Source organism: Chionomys nivalis, chromosome 7 (genome assembly GCF_950005125.1).
Source record: "Chionomys nivalis chromosome 7, mChiNiv1.1, whole genome shotgun sequence".
In the NCBI taxonomy this organism is placed as follows: Eukaryota; Metazoa; Chordata; class Mammalia; order Rodentia; family Cricetidae; genus Chionomys; species Chionomys nivalis.
In genome coordinates, this window is record NC_080092.1 from 88,470,415 (window position 1) to 88,488,205 (window position 17,791).

The following is a 17,791-nucleotide window of genomic DNA, read 5'->3' on the forward strand; positions in this document are numbered from 1 at the left end:
AGACTCTGAGCAAGAATCATCTTGCTGAGGCCCAGCCGACCCCTCAAATAGTCATGACATGGATGCCGTCACTTTAAGTTTTCGGGGATAATTCCTTCTATACTGATGGTCATTCTATTTCTCTGACCAAAGGGTGGTATGAGTTTGTGACCCAGAATTGGCCAGAGATACATGAGGTGAGTCTGTGGGACTTACATCTGGGGATGTTGTCTTTGTCTCTAGGGATGACAAAGGAAGGGGTACCCCTGCATCTCTGCTGGTTAGATTTTCCGTATCATATTTTATGTGATCATCTTGCTGCCGGCCCAAGGATAAAGTCAGTTCCAGAAAACACAACCAAGAGATGGCAAGAGTTTATGGGTTTATATACTTCCATGTGTGATTAAAATTCTTTTGATCAAGGAAAGGCTGTGAATAGCTTCTGAGACCAGGGTACAGACAGAAAAGAAATCACGATGGTGGTATGGTGTTGGTACATTCACCCATACCCTCATGGGAGAAGAAAGGGTCCCAGACGCATTGCTAGGGAAACATGCATGGTCGGTTCCAGGGTGGGAACCTCCTGCCTCCCTTGACTTGCCAGCTCAGTCTCAGGCTGGGGATGGCCTGCTATAATAATGTCATAGTCAACAGTTCGCTTGCAGTTAGGACTAAATTCTATTATCTTCCCCATGTGTACAAAACCAAGCCTGGTACAGTGACGAAGAAAGTGTTTTAGAGAGAGAAAAATGCATCTTAGGTGTTAATAACATTGACAAAACTTGGAGTCAGTCATGTCTAAACATTTGTCCAGCTTGAAAACCCCACTTCGTCATTTCCAAACAGAGCCTCGCAAGCAGCAACAGAAGCCGATGACGATCATCACGAAGTGTCGATGGAGTGGGAGGCTGGGACCTGCCTGTCGCTCTCAGTTCACAGGCAGATACGGAAATTGGCGTACAAGAACAATGTGGACAAAATCATTAGAGGTGTGGGTGTGGGTGTGGAGAGTGGGCTTGGAAACACTCTCAGCTGAGCTTCTCAGAATAGAAGGGGTTGCCCAAGGATTCGCAGTGAGTCAGTGGCTGAGCCCGGAGACAAAACCCAGCTTCTCTCATCTTCCCCGTCCACTATGCTGTGAAACCAAGGGGCTGAACTGTTACGAAGCACCCCGCATGTGAGGGGCCAGGTGGTGTCCTCTCTCGGATCTGTTCTCCAAGACCCCAGTGTGCAGTACCTCAGAATGTGGATATATTTGTATATGGGTACTTAAATGATTATATTAATAGTGATCATCAAATTCATTGAAATGAGCTCTAACCCATAATTGATGCCTTTAAAGTTTTTTGAAACAGAGCCTCAAATAGCCCAGGTTGGTATCAAACTAGCTATGTAGGTGAGAGTGACCTTGAACTTCTGCCTCTACATTCCAAGTGTTAGGAATACAGATGTGTGCCACCACACCTGGATTATATAGTGTTAGGGGTTGAATCCAGGGCTTCATACATGCTAGACCAGTGCTCTAACTGAGCTAATATCCCCAGCTCCTGGAGTCCTTTTAAGAGGTAATTTGGATATACCACACACACACACACACACACACACACACACACACACACACACACAAAGTCTCAGAGGCACATGGGCACACAGCAAGAAGGTAGCTATCTCTAAGCCAGAGGAAATGCCCCCCAGATCAGTCCTTATGGCCTCCTCCAAGCTGACTCAGCCAGTGATCTTCAGTAGCCACCAGCTGTGCGGTTTCCTGTGCCACTTGCCAGAGCCTGCTAGTTACCCGCTGCGGCTTTGTGTGTTCGGGGACATTCGGCATCTTAAAGAGAACGAGGCAAAAGTGGGCATGGCAAAAATACACAGCAAAGAGCGCCACATTGGCTTGCCTCTCCAAACTCTCCGGATAAACAATGGTCAAGCTGCACTGACACCTGGAGAACTATGGGGGGTTATGGGGTTTCCCCGGAAGCTGCTTGCAGCCTCCCAACTCAGCTTCCCCACCAGGGGAGCAGGGTCACATTGTCTGGCCTTCTGCAGGCATGTGATCTGTCCACATATGTCACATAGCTGGGAAGCAGATGCTTCCCTCTATTAGGATTAGATTGGCAACCCCCACATGTTCACAGACATCCTTGGCAAGGCAGCTGGATCAGCTGGAATCTGGCTTGTTTGGGCTCAAAACGCACTGTGTTTTCAAACCCGGCTGGCAGCTCCAGTGTCCTTAGGTGGCACAGACACCTGTCCGCACAGCTAGATCTTAGAGTCTTGGATGGAAGCACAGTCCTTGAAGCCAGGGACAATGCCCCCAGGGCTGGACACAATGCTCGGAGCTCTGAACACAGAACTATCAAATTCTTGAGTTCTTGTCATCTGTCACTTCTTTGGGTTAAGGCATCAAAAGCCCCTGTGGAATGCCTTATCAAGGGGCTGTGTGGAGTAAGACATCTTCAGCCGTTAACACCTTGGTGACTTCATTGGCACCGCCGAATACTTTACTTTAGTCCTTGATCAGGGAGGGCAGCTGCATTCTGGAAGGATGAAAGACAGAAAGTTCATGGCCTTGGGGACAGTGTCACTTTTGTGGAGGGACACTGACGACATCAAAGGATAGAGTGTCTCTTAAGGAAGTGTTTGCTTGAGATTTCTGAGCCAGCCAGACCGCTGGAACAGAATCACCTTTTGGCCTCACAGCATAGACCACGGATGGAGAGCCAGCTTGGTTGGCAAGTGTTCAAGTCTGGCTTTGTCTATATCAGAAACTCGGCAACTCCAGCCTGGCCTTGGCTGACCCGGAAGTACAAGAATAAAATACAACTCGAAAACGGGGCATCTTCAGACACAGCACGGACAGGGCTGCTGGCTTCCCAGGGGCTCACGGCTATGATTGGCACTCTGGAGGCAGGACTTCAACCATGCCCTCAGCCAATCAGCATGCCTGTGACTCCAGGCTCTGATGCCCACCGAAGGAAGAGCTACTCTGGGAGCAGGGAGAGGATTGGTTAGGTGATGACGGCTAAGCGGGGAAGGGCCTGGGGGAAAGGGAAAGGCTGTCCAGCCGTCCAAAGTTCAGGTGGGAAGGAGGCCAGAGTTCAGCAGGGAGATGAGGACATCTGGTCGTAGTCTGGGCACTTGAGCAAAGCCGGGTAGTTGCTGTTCATCTGTAGGGAGGCATCGCTGGAGATGTCCGAGGGGCTGCGGCCCCGGATCCATGCGTCTGGATGTAGAAACTGGCCAGAGTAATCGGAACAGTTGCTTAGGCGTGGCCGGTAGAAGCCCGGGTGAGGTCGATACATGTCCTCGGCAGTATACCTCTTCATGAATAGGTACACAGACATTACCCCAGCACTCTACAGTGAAAGAGAAGCAGAGGAGAGCTCACTGATGGGGCCAGGTAAGCGGGGGAGGACTGGTAATGTCCTGGCTGGGTCTTCCTGGAACACAGTCATAGAGCCACTCCAACGGGAGGGACAATGTGCATGGGACAGGAGTGGGCTCTGGGACCCTCATAATAGAAGAGACCCGGGAAAGCCTGGGAGAGGTACATTCTGGGAAGAGTGGTAGAGTAGGTGGTCCAGGATACTGTGGGATGCTAAACTCCTCCCTTCCACATAGGGCAGTACCAACTTGGCACAGGGCGGTATGGGACAGGATACCTCTGTTAACAGGAAGGAGATGGCGGCGAAGGCAAACGACCATCCATATTTGTAGTTGAAATAGGTCTCTGCATCCTTGGTTCTGTTGAGCATCTCATCATTGATGCTGGAGATATACAGCACCAGGCCCACCACAAGAGAGAGGCCTGGATGAGGGGAGGGGAGAGAAGGGGCACGTTCAGCCTGGAGGTCCAGGGAGTTGGCCAATATAGTAGCGCTGGGAACAAAGCCTTCATTTTGGAGTTCCAGAGTGAGCATGAGCTTGCCTCCTGATGTCTCTGTCTACACCCGCATCTTCTAGGGAGTGAACAGGTGCAAGTACGAGATATTCTCCTGAGCTGAGACAAGCCCAGCGATGGATATACTGACCTCTGTCGCAATATCCTCCGTATCCTTGTTCACTGGGCCTCCTCTGGGCTCCTGGTACTGTATTGTCCTGAAACATTGTTATGATCCTGGGGTGTGAACCCTGAGTTATTAAGAGGATTTTTATTAATGTGAGGGCTAAGATAAGGCTTGTCTGCAGGGCTTCTAATCCCTGTATCCAGCAGGGGATGGTACCCATCTCTCTGGAGTCTATCACTACGGCCTGGGGCCTCTGCAGACCAGTTGGTAACACAGTGTGTTCTCTCTGAGATCTTCAGCCAGGAGATGTAAGGGAAGTTTGTTCAGATCCTGACCAACATTGAACCAGGAGGCTACTGGGGCCCCAAACTCCAGCTGCCGTTGTGCACGTGACCGCCTCAAGCAGCAGCTCCACCAATTAGTGAGTGTAATTGAGTCAAGATGTAATTAATCGGTCTCCACTGAACTGGCCAGGTTTCAGGCCATCCACACTGTTTTAGGAAATTGGGGCCTCTCCAAGGATGGATGTGAAAGGGAGAGAGACAGGTGTGATTCAAACCTTCCCCTGTTCTTAGCTCAGCTGTGCGTCACTGCTGCCCTCAAACGTCCCCTCTGTTGTCATGAAGCCCGTGTGTCACCTCCGTCCTAGACTTATGGTCCTGTGATTCACTCACTGTTGGAATCTCGGGCATCCTGATCGCCGATCATTTTGGCGGCTTTGGAGTTCACTGGAGGAAAAATTAAAAGCTTGGCCATGGGTTTGCCCCACTCTGGTTAGCCGGAATACTACCATAGCAATGGTGGCCTCTGATATTCCAGGTGTTATTGGACTCATTTCGGGGATGAAAGAGTGGACGGGTGGACTAGAAGGGAGAATGCATGGCAGGTGGGTTGTTGGTGGGTAGAGCAAAGAACCAGATGGGCAGAGGAGTGTGTGTGTGTGTGCATACATGTGTGTATGTGTGTGCGCATACATGTGTGTGTGCGTATGTGTGTGTAAGAAAAAAACAAGGAAGAATGGTTCTTAGGGGTCAAGTAATCTGCCTTCCACCTGATTTAAAGATTATGCTGACAGGGAAATGGGGGAATGGTCCTAAAGGGACTGTCAAGCCAGTAGGCAATAAGGGTGCCTATTCCAGAGAATCATTTTTCCTTTATTGTCTTTTATCTGTTCAAATCTTTCTGTCCATCCATCTAGCTGCCATTCATCCATCCATATATCTGTCCATCCATCTATCCATTCATCAGTCCATCCATCTATCCATCCATCCTTCCATCCACCCATCCATCCTTCCTTCGACCTATCCATCCAGCTAGCCAGCCACTGTATCTATTCATCCTATTCAAACCACCTACCTTATCTTCTACCTGGGCATCAGCTCCTAGAACTCTATTCCCCGGTCAATTCAAGGCACTTACAATGCGTGCCCCAAAAACCAGTCCGCTATTCTCTAGAGAAAAGCTCTTCCTGAGGTTCCCGGGGAGAAGGCACCCGTCTTACCCACCACACTCCTTTGTCTTCTCACACAATTCTCTGTGTCACTCATCATGGTTCACACATTCATCCTCTGGGGCTAAGAGTTCTCCAGTCTTTGGCTTCGATTTAGGTGACTCCATGAGCTCCAGGCCATGATGTCTGGCCGCCTTCTAGATACCTCTTCTTGGTGCCACAATAGACACCTCACATTCAGTCTTACAACCTTTGTGTAAAGCTGTTTCTCTGTCTGTGACTCCTTGATCATGGATGTGATCTAGGAACGCCCCAGCAAGGAAACAGCACTCATCCTTGGTGCCTCCCTGGACAGCCTAGTCCTGGTCCTACTGAGTCTACCTTCTGGATGTCACAGGAGCCTTCCTCCTTCTTTCCGTCAGAGTTATCACCTCAGTCTGTGCCATTACTGCCCATCCCCTGTACTTCCCGGAGCCACCTCTGTGCAGGTTCCCTGGCTCCTGGCTCACTTCCCTTCCTCAAGGTTCCTAATAGCACAAGATCTAACATCCACATCCGATGCTATTCCTTGGTTCAAAATCCTCTCAAGGCTTCTTACCAAGTTTCAGATCTCAAGACAATTCAGGTGCCTCTGTAGTCTCCCTTCCCAACACATTTCCTCAGGCCCCCAGAGACTCCATGGGTTCCCAACTCTTGGAGCTCTTCCATCTCCCCAGGCCCCTTTCTTCTCTCCAATTCTGTCTTTGTCTAATTCCTATTTCCTGCATAGATCAGCTTCTCCTCTAGCTTTCTCTGACCAACCCTTGTTCTGAACTTCAGCCACTAATCTGGGTCCCAATGGCGGTTCCTAGGGGCCCCGTCACAGTCCCCTTCGCTCTGAGTTCCTGTTTCCACTCTGCACTACCCTGACCTTCAGTAACGCCAGCACCCAGAATAGGGTGTAATAGATATGGTCACTGACTGACTGACTGACTGAATGAATGAATAAATGAATGAAATACAACTTGGTGATAGTCCCTGAAGACAGGTCTATATTGAAGGGGTCTGGTGAGCTCAGGATATGGTATGTGGTTAGATTATGAAATCAGGACTCTCTGGAGGTAGCTGAGGATGAGGGGTGAAGGAACCATTGTTCTAAAGGGTGATGTATTTATTTTCCAAAGCTGTACCCAAGGATGGAGCTTGGGAGCTGGAGAGGAAGTGGTGGTGTATGCCCCGAGGACAGTTGCTGAGTTCCTGTTCCAGCTCTGCCCAGAACCCATCATGTCACTCTAACTCTGAAGCCTCGTGCTTTCTTTTGGAACGTCATGGGTAGGTCCAAGGGCATCAGAAGTCTCCCTTAGCCCTAACCCAGCTCTGCCACGGACACTGGCTCAGATCATTCCTGGTCCAGTGTTGGCTTGCCGTCAAGAGGCTTCCCAAAGAAGAATTGCTCAGGAGCTAAAAGTCAAAAGTCCAGGGTGTATGGAGACAGAACGACACAACTTACCCGAGAGGATAAAGAAGATGCCAGAGACAAAGGCCAGTATGGTCCGGTGGGGACGAATGTGCCCGATGTTGCTCAGGATGAACCCGATGAACATGAAGAAGAGGCTGACGAGCGGGAAGGGGGTGGCCGAGCGAATCATTTCTAATGCAGGGGGCAAAGGGACAGCCTGTCAGGCTACCACAGTGACCTTCCTTCCTCGCCTCATTCCAGGAAGTACGGCCATGCCTACCAACAAGTTCTCGAAGACCTGCTCCCACAAAAATGGCCTAGGGGGGCTCCTGGTGCAGGCAGGGCTTTTGTCTCCAGCATAGGGCTTGCAAAGTCTGACTCTAACAACCAACACATTCAGAGATTTGTGTCCACTTCAGGCATAAAGCTCCCTTCCTGGGAATCTACACTGCCTGTCTACAGGAGAGCTGTAAGGGGACCTGGTCATGTCCTCTTGCTGCGGCTTTGAGAGACATCCAATCCACCATTTCTAAGGGCATGCTCTGAGGATTACAGGGGACTGGCGCTGGTCTCCTTATTTCTCAATTTATAATCACTTGGGAGGAGTTCTACTGTATACTAAAGAATTTGCTCTTTAAGCCGGGTGGTGGTGGCACAGGCCTTTAATCCCAGCAGTCAGGTAACAGAGGCGGGTGAATCTTTGTGAGTTCAAGGCCAGCCTGGTCTACAAGAGCTAGTTCCAGGAAAGGCTCCAAAGCTACAGAGAAACCCTGTCTCAAAATACTAATAAAAAATAATAAAAAAAGAATTTGCTCTTTATCTCTGTTTCCTGAGAGGCAACCTATAGAGTATCTTTGTTATTCGTGTGGGCTCCCAAGATCAACCGAGTTTGTGCTTACAGGATGGAGGCAGGAAAGAGCAACCACACTGGCTAGAAGATTGGGACTTAGGACCATGGGATGTAAGTCTGACCTCTGAGGAGGGAATGGGCTCACACTGAGTTTAGCCATTCACACGGTAGTAGCGATTAGCCGGTGTTTAGAGGTCATTTGAAGTCTGCAGGACAAGCGTGTTGGTTATATGTACATTGAGTATTAAGCCATTTTGTAAAGCAGATCTGAGTGGGTAGCTGTTTGTATCCAGAGGGTCCTAGAACCAACTCAAGGGGATGAACTGTATTGGGAACACTGCAAGTTCATGCTGAGAGTCAGAGCAAATCTGGCGAGGTTGAGGTAATAAAGTCAGTGTTGTTACAGTCCAGAGAGGCTGCTTCCTGGGGTCAGAGATATTGGGGTTCCAGCAATCTCTCTTCACCCTGGGAAAATGAAGCTGTAGCACAAGCGCACAAGTGAACTAGACCGGCGTAACCAGCCAAGGCCAAGGGCGCTAGCTCCTGAGAAGACTCGGGACGTTTGATTCTTCCCTTTGCTGGCTCTGTCCCACGGGTGGCCCAGCTTAGAACGTTCTAGACACTTACTTAGCACATTGACTGTGGATTCTGACGTGATCTGGGAGTTCATGGGCATCACGTACTCGATGGTGAAACACCGTCCTCGCTCCTCGCCTGCGGAGACAAGAAATCACTGCCATTTCTGGGTCCCACTCCAACAGGGATTTGAGGTTAGTACGTCCCGACTGCTTCTAGGATCCTTGGGCCTGTGTCTCTGTACCTGGGCTGGAGAAACATGCTAGGGAGGTTTTCATCCCTTGGCTGGTGGCGGGGGAGATGTCTTGATGGCACTTTCTTCCCAGAGTGAGGACAAAAGCATGGGAAGAGGTCAGCACTGAAATCTATACCCAGCAAGCACCTGGTGCCAGCTGTTGCTTTTGACTGTGCTATGGCTGTCTCAGATGCATGAGCGTAGATTTTTGTGCAATAATGCCCCACCCCCCCAGCTCTAGTCTTGTCAATCAGACCCTGGTGGCTTCAAACTCTGCCTCTGGCAGAGATGGATGCCCAGCATCTGGAGCTGGGGGAGATGAGGTCAGAGTTTGAAGCTATTCCTAAGGTGGATTCTACAGAGTGACACAGGGTAGTGACAGGGTAGCCAGGTTGAAGCCAAATGTGTCCTTTCTGCTAAACCGCATCCAACCTCTGACCTATCCACCAAAACCCTAGCAGCAAGAGGGGATGAAAAGAGTTGTGCTTTCTCTCAACACAACACAGGTTCCAGGATCCCATAAGAGAAGTTCCGGGACCATACTGTGGCCATCAGGGACCACATAGCTTACATAGGTCTTCTGGGACAAGGGGATGCTACTCTTGTGTAGGGTGAGACGTGGCTGTGATAAAGGCCTTGAGCACAGGACTCTAGGTGTAGCGACTCACTCTGTTCTAGAGAAGTCCCAAGTCCACAATAGCAGGATCAAAATTTGCATCTTCCTGGAAAGACCCATGTTTATGTTTGCTTTGTGTGGCCCTTTCACTGACAGAGGAACAGGAAATTGCTGAACACTTCCTGTTCTTTAATCTTGTCAGTGAGGTAGCAGCCTAGATTCTCTTAGCCTGCTATACTCTTCACTTTCGCGTTGGTAAAGTGGCAATGATAAGCCTTCCTTGCAGTGTCATTGGGAAGGCTATGTGCCATCAGTGATGTGGGTAGCTAAGCTAAGGCCTGCGAGAGCTGTTTAGATTGTGAGCTGTCATTCAACGCTGAAACACAGAGTGGAAAAACCAGGCTTGCACGGATCTTTTAGTAGGAAAGCAAGCCCTGGGAACCGAGAGAGCTTGCTCTCTAGACATTGTGAACCAGGGTCTGAGTTTAGGTCTGTAGTCTGCTGGCTGCTTGCAGCACTGCCCAGAGTCGGCGGAGATTGTCTATGCTGAACTGTTGTTTCCCGGCACCTCCTGGGTGTCTCTAAGTAGGGAGAAAACCCCTTGGGATAGTATTCCCCAGGGTAGGACTGTCCTTACCGGCAAGAAAGCAGACCCGCCAGAGGCCCGAGTGCAGGGACATTTTGACCTCCGTGCTCTGGTTCTGCGGAAGGATGATGCCTTCCTCCAGGTACAGCCAATAGTCCGTGCTGACTGCAATGCCCAGCAGGCCCAGGCCGCAGACAGCAAAGACACTGCTCAGCAGGGTCAGGGCCTTCCTCCCACAGGCGCTCATCTTCGGGGATGGTCACTGGGCAGCCAGCAGTGCTGTCTCACGGAAGCAATGGGCTATGGGGACAGGGAGGGAGCGTGAGCAGGAGGCGGTAAGCAATAACTCAAGACAGTCTGCTCCGGTTCAGTGAATAAATAAGAGCAACTAGACTGCTTCCTAGTTTCCAGAGATCTCCACATTAGGGCAACCCTCTCCCTCTGCCCCTCAGGGATCCACAGCTTTCTCTTAGGGCTTGTATCTATCCCCTTGTCTTCTGAGTTCCCCTTCCTACACATTACTATCCATCGTTCTGCCATCCATCCACATCCTCCCATTCATCTGCCCATACATCCATCTGTTCATCCATACATCCATCCATCCATCCTCCACCCATCCACTCATTTGTCTATCCATCTAGTCATCTGTCTGTCCATCCATCCATCTGTCCACCCATCTATTCATTCATCCATCCATCCATCCATCCACCCATGCATCTATTCATCCATCCATCCATGCATCCATCCATTTATCCATCCATCCATCCATCCATCCATCCATCCATCCATCCATCCATCCATCCATCCACCTATCCATACATCTATGCAACCATCCAGCCAATCCGCTACCCATTCATCCACACACCCATCCATCCACCCATCCACTCACCCATCCATCCATCCATCCATCCATCCATCCATCCATCCATCCATCCAGTCAGCCAGCCACCCACCCACCTATCTACCCATCTATCTATTCATGCATACCATAAGATATGAGAGATACAAAGATGAGCATTCTGCTCTTGCCCTTGAAAAACTATCTATCTAGAAAAATGGTGACCCCAAAGCAGTCCGATGTAACCCATTAAGGGCCATGGCCAAGACACCAGACAGGAAAAAGTGGGGATCAAGTTCTCTGGGTGGGTTCCTCTGAGTGTCAAGGTCTCTAAGGGTCTTCTGCTTTCTGACGCAGGCTCAAGAAGTGGGCAGCAGCCTTGGGGAGACACACAGGGATGGAGAAGGGTGCTTGCGGGAAGAATTCCTTGTGCGACTCTGATCCAATGGGAGACTGGGTAAGCACATGTAAAGCAGCCAGATCAAAGGTCGATTTCAACAGCCCCACAAATCCTTCTGAGTGAATATGGAATGACTGTTCCCTGTTTAGAGCTCCTCACTGTCAGGGGCCAGAGCTGAACCAGCCAGAGAAAAGCTGAGTATCTGCAAGGTGAGCCATGAATCCATTCCTGGAAGCCATGATGCTTGCAGGGCTTAGGGAGTAGCGGGGAGTGGAGCAGATGGAGGCTAGCCCTTCAGAGCTGCTGGCCTTGGGGCTTCTATACTGCGGCTGCAGCTAAGACTCCCCCAGGAGTGGCTAAGAATCCCTTATTCTGGGTTGCCTCACATAGCTTCATATGGCATTCATCGGGACCTAATGATAACCTTGAAAAAGTGTTCCCAGGTAATTCTAACACAAAGTTGAGAAGAACTGATCTCTGCTGTGCCAAGTGCTGCCCATGGACCTGCAGCATCGGCATCACCAGGGAGCTGGTTTAAAGAGCAGATGCTGAACCTTCCAATGTTCTGTTATGAGTTAGGTCTGAATAATCCTCCACAGGCTCGTGTTTTTGAATACTTGCTCCTGAACTAACAGTGCTGTTTGGGGGAGTTATGAAACCTTCATTATTGTGGTCCAGCTGGCAGAAGTGGGGCACTAGGGACCGACCATGAAATTATAGCTGCCTGTGGTTCTTGCCTCTCCAAGATGTGAGGAGGCTCTTCCACTGCCACAAGCTCCATGCCTTCCTCCCAATGATGGATAGACTGCAGCCACGAGCCCAAATAAATCTTCTGTCCTTTAAGTTGCTTCTATTAGGTGTTTTGCGATAGTGACAAGAAATGTAGCTAAATCAATCTGCATTTTAAGAAGACCCAGGTGAGTCTGCCTGCCCGCTAAAGTCTGAGGAACACTGTGCCAAGTTAACAGGAGACAGCATTGCAGTGTGGCACCTGCTATGAGAGAGTGTGATGCCAGCCTTGTTAGATTAAGAGTCACCATGGAAACACACCTCTGAGGATGCTGTGAGGACATCTTCAAAAGGCATAGCTGAAGGGGAAGACCCACCTTGAACATGGACAGCGGCATCTTTAGGGCAGGGTTCTAAACTGAATGAAGAGGTAGCTGAGCATGCTCCTTCACCTCTCCCTGCTGCCTAAGGGCACAGTGTTCCCAGCTGTCTCACGCTCCTGCCATCATGATTTTACCACCACAGTGGACTGTGTCCCCTCAAACTGCGAGCCAAAACAAACTCTTCCTTAAGTCACTTTCGTTGTGCATTTTGTTAACAATGAATAAAGTTATTGATCTGTAAAAAATCTCGGAATGTGACCCGAGCCCAGAAGACAGACAGAGCCACTTCTAAAAGATGTAATGAGAATGAGAGCTGTACCTAAAGCATCCCTGCCACAGAGCTCCAATGGTGTGGGTAACTTTGAGTGTTACAAGGTTAGAGTTTGGAATGATGAAGCATGGCCTTGGCTGGGTCCGCCACGCCCGGGTCCTGGGTGGTATCCCAAGGATCCTAGTAAGGAATGAGGCCACGCTTTGGCTGAGATCTAAGCATGGTTGGATGCCAAGAAACCTGAAAAGCATCAGAGACCAGGTACGCCTGTGAAGTTGCACTCACTGCCGGGTGGCAGGGGACAGGGCGTTGGTGCTCTTTGCCTGGGAGGGGTCATCCCACAGAATTAACTCTGACCATGGGAGAGTTGGGAGAGCTGTGGAAAGGACCACACGCTGTGCTCTGGAGGTGTGTAAAGGTAGGGGGTCTGCAAGGCAGGGTGTGGAAAGCTCAGGTTCCACAACCCTTCCTGCATTGGCTTTGACAAGGAAGGTAAAAGTGAAATAAGTCATCTGCTGTACGATAGTGGAGGGCTAGAGCAATAATAGTTATTCTAGATGGGGGAGGGGTCCGCGGGCCCTGTATCCTGACTCTGAAGAATTGCATTGCATGGGGTAAAGGTTGACAACACGGTTTACTTTCACCTACTCCAAATTTCCCCAGACTTATCCAACCACAAAAGGGGTCCGGGAAACCCACTTTGGGGGCCATGCTGCTCCTCTAGAGAATACAAAGACCTGTTCTGCCCCCTCCCCAGAATTGCTGGGGGATTAACTGCCGTGGTGGATAGGACTGTGGCTTGCAAAAGCCAAAGCTGGACCCGGTGTAGGGTATTAGTTTTCAGTAACAATGGACTAAAACCCCACCTTTCGCAGAGCAGACAGATCAGGACGCCTGAAATATGACAGCTGTTGCCTGGCGGAAGCTGAGCAGCCAATTTTAATGTTAAGCTTGGCAGAGATGAGAAAGATTTGGGGCTTGGAGATTTGGAGAGATGAAAGTGGAGAGGAGATTGGATCCGAATCAGTAAAGCAAAGCATGAGAGAAGAGGCTGAAGGTGACTTTGTCCAAGAACTCTACAAGAACAGGCCCTAAAATCTGGAGTGTGCTTAGGCAAACCCCAAGAATCCCCTCCTTTTCTGGAGAATAGGACAACTGCATGAGGGTTGGGGGTGAAAAGCAAAGAAATTTAGCAAATGCATTGCAAACATAATTATACTTTTATTATAGCATCATATTTATGTATAAAGTACTGACTCTCAGTTACTGCACAGAGCCCTCAGCAATCCCTTACAGTAACTCATGGGTAGGTTTGTTTGTTTGTTTATTTATTTATTTATTTACTTTTGGTTTTTCAAGACAGGGTTTCTCTGTGGCTTTGGTTCCTGTCCTGGAACTAGCTCTTGTAGACCAGGCTGGCCTCGAACTCACAGAGATCCGCCTGCCTCTGCCTCCCAAGTGCTGGGATTAAAGGCGTGCGCCACCACCGCCCGGCCCATGGGTAGGTTTATTAACGTCATTTCATGGACGGGGAAACTGAGGCTTAGAGCTGTCAAGCAGCCTACAGGATACCATGGGTGACAGACTGGATTGAAGCCAAAGCCAACTCCAAACTCTCTGCCTAGACTGTATGGTTTTCTCCTGGAGAAATGAATGGGCTCAAGGAGCTTTCAGGCAGTGGAGAACTACACAAAGAAGACATTCTAGATCCAGAAATGCCTAAGACGCGGGTCTTTAGATGATTTTCTAAATGATCGAGTATTACATAAGGATTAGAATAACGAATATTTTAGGATTTCCTATGGGAAGTCACCCCTGGGTGGTAGCTTCTGGTATCATTTCCATAGTGGGCCACCGCGACCTGGCACCTCTGGTTCCGAAAACCACGTTGTAAGCAAGGAGACTAACACCTCCCTGGACCCCACCCAGGCAATCAGGTTCCAGAAGGCAGAAGTGCCAGAGCCAGACCAGGCTGTCATTATGAGGAACAAAAATAAAAATTATCGATGTCTGGACAGCTCTTTTACGGGAGTTCTGGGGGTCTAAGTCAGTTTCTCAGGCTTGCTCCACAAACACGTCCCTCACTCGGCAAGCTGTCTTCCTCGCCCCAGTCTGTTCTGATGCCTGCTTCTCTGTCTCCCGACGTCCATCCTCTGCAGTTCTAGCTTTTTTTTTTTTTTTTTTTTTTTTTTTGTCTCTGAAGAGAGAGGAGGACAATTTGTATAAGTTTCTCCAACATGAGAGATGTTTACCTTAGGATGTTCAATGAACAGAGCAGACTGCAAAACCACGAACTTAATGGATGCTTGACTCTGTGAAAAATCTACAAACTGGGGAGAAATAAACCAAGATATCGGCAGAAGATGCTCCGGGTAATAAGGTTATATGTGTTTTATGTTCTTTGTACTTTTCTGTGCTCCAGAAGGCTTTGAAAAGAACACACATTATTTCTCTAGCCAGAGAAGAACATGAGATTGAAGATTAGAGACATCAGTTCCCCAACCAGGGCTGGCAGAAACAAAACTGAAGGGCGCCCGCTCCGTCCTGCACTGAAGCTGGCCCCGTGCGGTGCCGCCAGCCTTTGGAAACTGGGGCCTGGGAGCACGGCGGTTTTGTATGGTTTCTGATGATTACCGGTGCCGTTACCTCTAAGTATTAGCTTGTTAATGATCGGGAATTAACGGCTGCTAATTATCATCTCTGACTAGCAATTAGAGAGAGATGTCTTGTGGAGATTAAATTACTAATGGTACATTTCCCTGCCCAAGCCAGTCATGAAAGGATTTTGAGATGAAGTGCTCAGGGACTCGGGGGTAGGTGAGGTGGTAGGTACGAAGAATTGTGGGGGAGGATGGACGGGGTTCAATAGGAGAATAGTAAAAAAGATAGTCAAATAAAGACACCCGGGTCAATACCTGCCTGCCTCAGAGGAGTCCCAGGAGAGCTTTGATGAAGGGTTCGGGGAGTAGGGACTGTTGACAAGGCTTTGGAATTATGTCAGCTGCTCCTGTGAGCTGGTCCATGGACTCAGTGTTGGTGTGGCCAGTAGCCAGCAAGAAAAGGTGACCAGAGGACAGTCAGTGGGTCCCAATCCCCTGCCTGTGTCCAACCAGAATATCCTCATCATCTTCTAGGAGAGTTAAAAAAAATGATCACAGGGGCTGGAGAAACAGCTCAGTGTTAAAAGTACTTGCCGCTCTTGCAGAGGGCCTGGGTTTGGTTCCCAGGACCCACATAGTAGCTCACAACCATCTGCAACTCCGGTGTCAGGGGATCCAACATCTTCTGGCCTCTGCGGGTAGCAGGCATGCATGTGGTATACATACACACACACATGCAAGCAAAAACACTCATACACATAAAGTAAAAACAGATATTTTTGAAAATGATCATAAGCCATTTGATATTCTCTGTCTTGAGGAGTGGGTTTGTGTCCCTTTCCCTTGAATCTAGACATTTTGTGACTGTTCTGGTTAAGAAAATACACAGGAGTAACGCTACGGGCCTTTTCAGCTGTGAGAAGATACTGAATTTTCTCAGGAACTGTCGCAGGAAAAACAGCACCCATGTGTGACGGCCAGCCCAAGATTATCCTGCTGTAGAGTGGGTTTTCTCAACCTACTGACCTTTGGGGCTGGGAAATGATTTGTTAGGAGAGTCATCAATCACGTGTACTGTAGGGTGCTCAGGAACATCCTATCCTATCCTGCCATGTATACTGTAGGGCGTTTAGGAACATCCTGTCCTATCCCCCCATGTACACTGTAGGGTGCTCAGGAGTGTCCTATCCTATCTTCCCATGTACACTGTAGGGTGTTCAGGAGTGTCCTATCCTATCCTCCCATGTACACTGTAGGGTGCTCAGGAGCATCCTATCCTATCCACCATCATCAGATGTCAATGGTATCCTGATTCTGACACACGAAAATAACCACCTGACTGGGACCCACTTACAGGGTGGGTAGAGATGCTGTGGTTGACACTGTGCTGAGCTTCCCACAAACAGCCAGCATGGGCTCCCCAACAAATCTCAGCCCTCCCGGCTCCCCTCCACACCAGCTAGCTGGAGAGCTGCTAGGTCTTTAGCCTATGAGGAGTTAACCTGTGTAATGATACAGGATGATGTCATGGTAGGGAAAGTGGCATCTCTGAAGACACAGATGAAAAATATCCACACATACAGAGGTGCTAAGGACCGAGCACACAGGGCCTTAGAAGGGGCTGTCACCTGAAACCTGGGGACCTCAGCCTCATTCCACACTTCCCTCCCTGAACTTGCTCTGTCTTGGTCTGAGACACCACCTCCCAGCAAATGGTCATACAGCTGCTGGCTGGGAAGCTGCCAAAGAGCTTGTTCTCCCCTCTGGCTCTGCCAGCCTCTCTCTGTTATATACTGCAGATGCTCTCGTTGGGGTTTGAGAACTGCTGGGCAAGGATGTATTGTCCTTCAATAAAAGAAGGACCCAAGGAGAATGCTTTCCGCATTTTAACACATTCTGCTCTATGATTAAGCCACAGCAAGACTGTCTGCCAGGAATTTGTCCTATCAAGGGGAGGATACAGAGCCCTGGCAAACCCCTCACACTGTGTCCCCAAACCTCCTGGAGTGGAGATCAATATTTAATAAAACTTGCACTCTCAGTTTGGCAAGAGGTGGTTGATGAATGAGTTTTCATAGAGACCAAGAGGCATTGTGGGTAACCAGCAATGCTCGGTGCCATAGACAGACATCCAGCAGGAGTCAGATGACCATCAAGGTCCACACCTTGTGAAGGTTAATCCTCACTGTAAACCTGGCGGGATTTGGAATTGTCTAGGGAACACATCTGTAGGTGTATCGGTGAGGGTATTTCCCTAAAGGATTGGCTGAAGAATAATGTGGGCGGTTCTGTCCCAAGACCGGGCTCCCAGACTGAACAAAAAAAGGAAAAGGAGGGAGTGTGTAGAGGACCAGCATCCATCTCTCTCTGTTCCCTGAGAGTCAGTCTCATGGCTACACTTCCCTGCCGCAATAGACTGTGCCCAGACTGTGATCACAATAAACCCTCCCTCCCGTCAGGCGTTTGTCACCATAGTGAGAAAGGACTAACTACTGCTTATCGCCTTGTTATTGCCTTTTAGCATTTTTCTGTGCAGCTGAAAATTTTCTATGACTTAAAAATGGGGCCATATTATATACCATATGCGCACACAGTGTAGCTTGATGCTGTTTTATTTAATATTATCAATGATTTGCATTATTTTAATAGCTTCAGAATGAGTATTCTCTGATTTGCATATGCTCAAAGTGAGATAGCCATTTCCCTTCTGCAGAACAGGTTTTTCTTTTCAAATATGTCCTTATTGCAAAAACCAAAGAATAAGCTTACTTATCTCTATATATGTCAAGGGGGCATTTGCAAGTAGTTTTTCAGGATAAATTCCTACCAG

At 49.1% G+C, this 17,791-nt stretch overlaps 1 protein-coding gene across 1 annotated transcript in view; it reads right to left on the reverse strand.

Annotated features, from left to right (window-relative positions):
* Nucleotides 1-365: 365 nt before the first annotated feature.
* Nucleotides 366-17,791, reverse strand: part of Cacng5 (calcium voltage-gated channel auxiliary subunit gamma 5) — a 47,892-nt gene continuing 30,466 nt past the window's right edge. The window contains exons 2-6 of the mRNA XM_057775233.1: nt 9,792-10,040; nt 8,355-8,441; nt 6,929-7,069; nt 3,645-3,790; nt 366-3,338 (exon numbers count right to left, since the gene is read on the reverse strand). Coding sequence (XP_057631216.1) covers nt 3,081-3,338; nt 3,645-3,790; nt 6,929-7,069; nt 8,355-8,441; nt 9,792-9,987 — 828 coding nt within the window. The 5' untranslated portion in view covers nt 9,988-10,040 and the 3' untranslated portion in view covers nt 366-3,080. The remainder of the gene's footprint in view (nt 3,339-3,644; nt 3,791-6,928; nt 7,070-8,354; nt 8,442-9,791; nt 10,041-17,791) is intronic.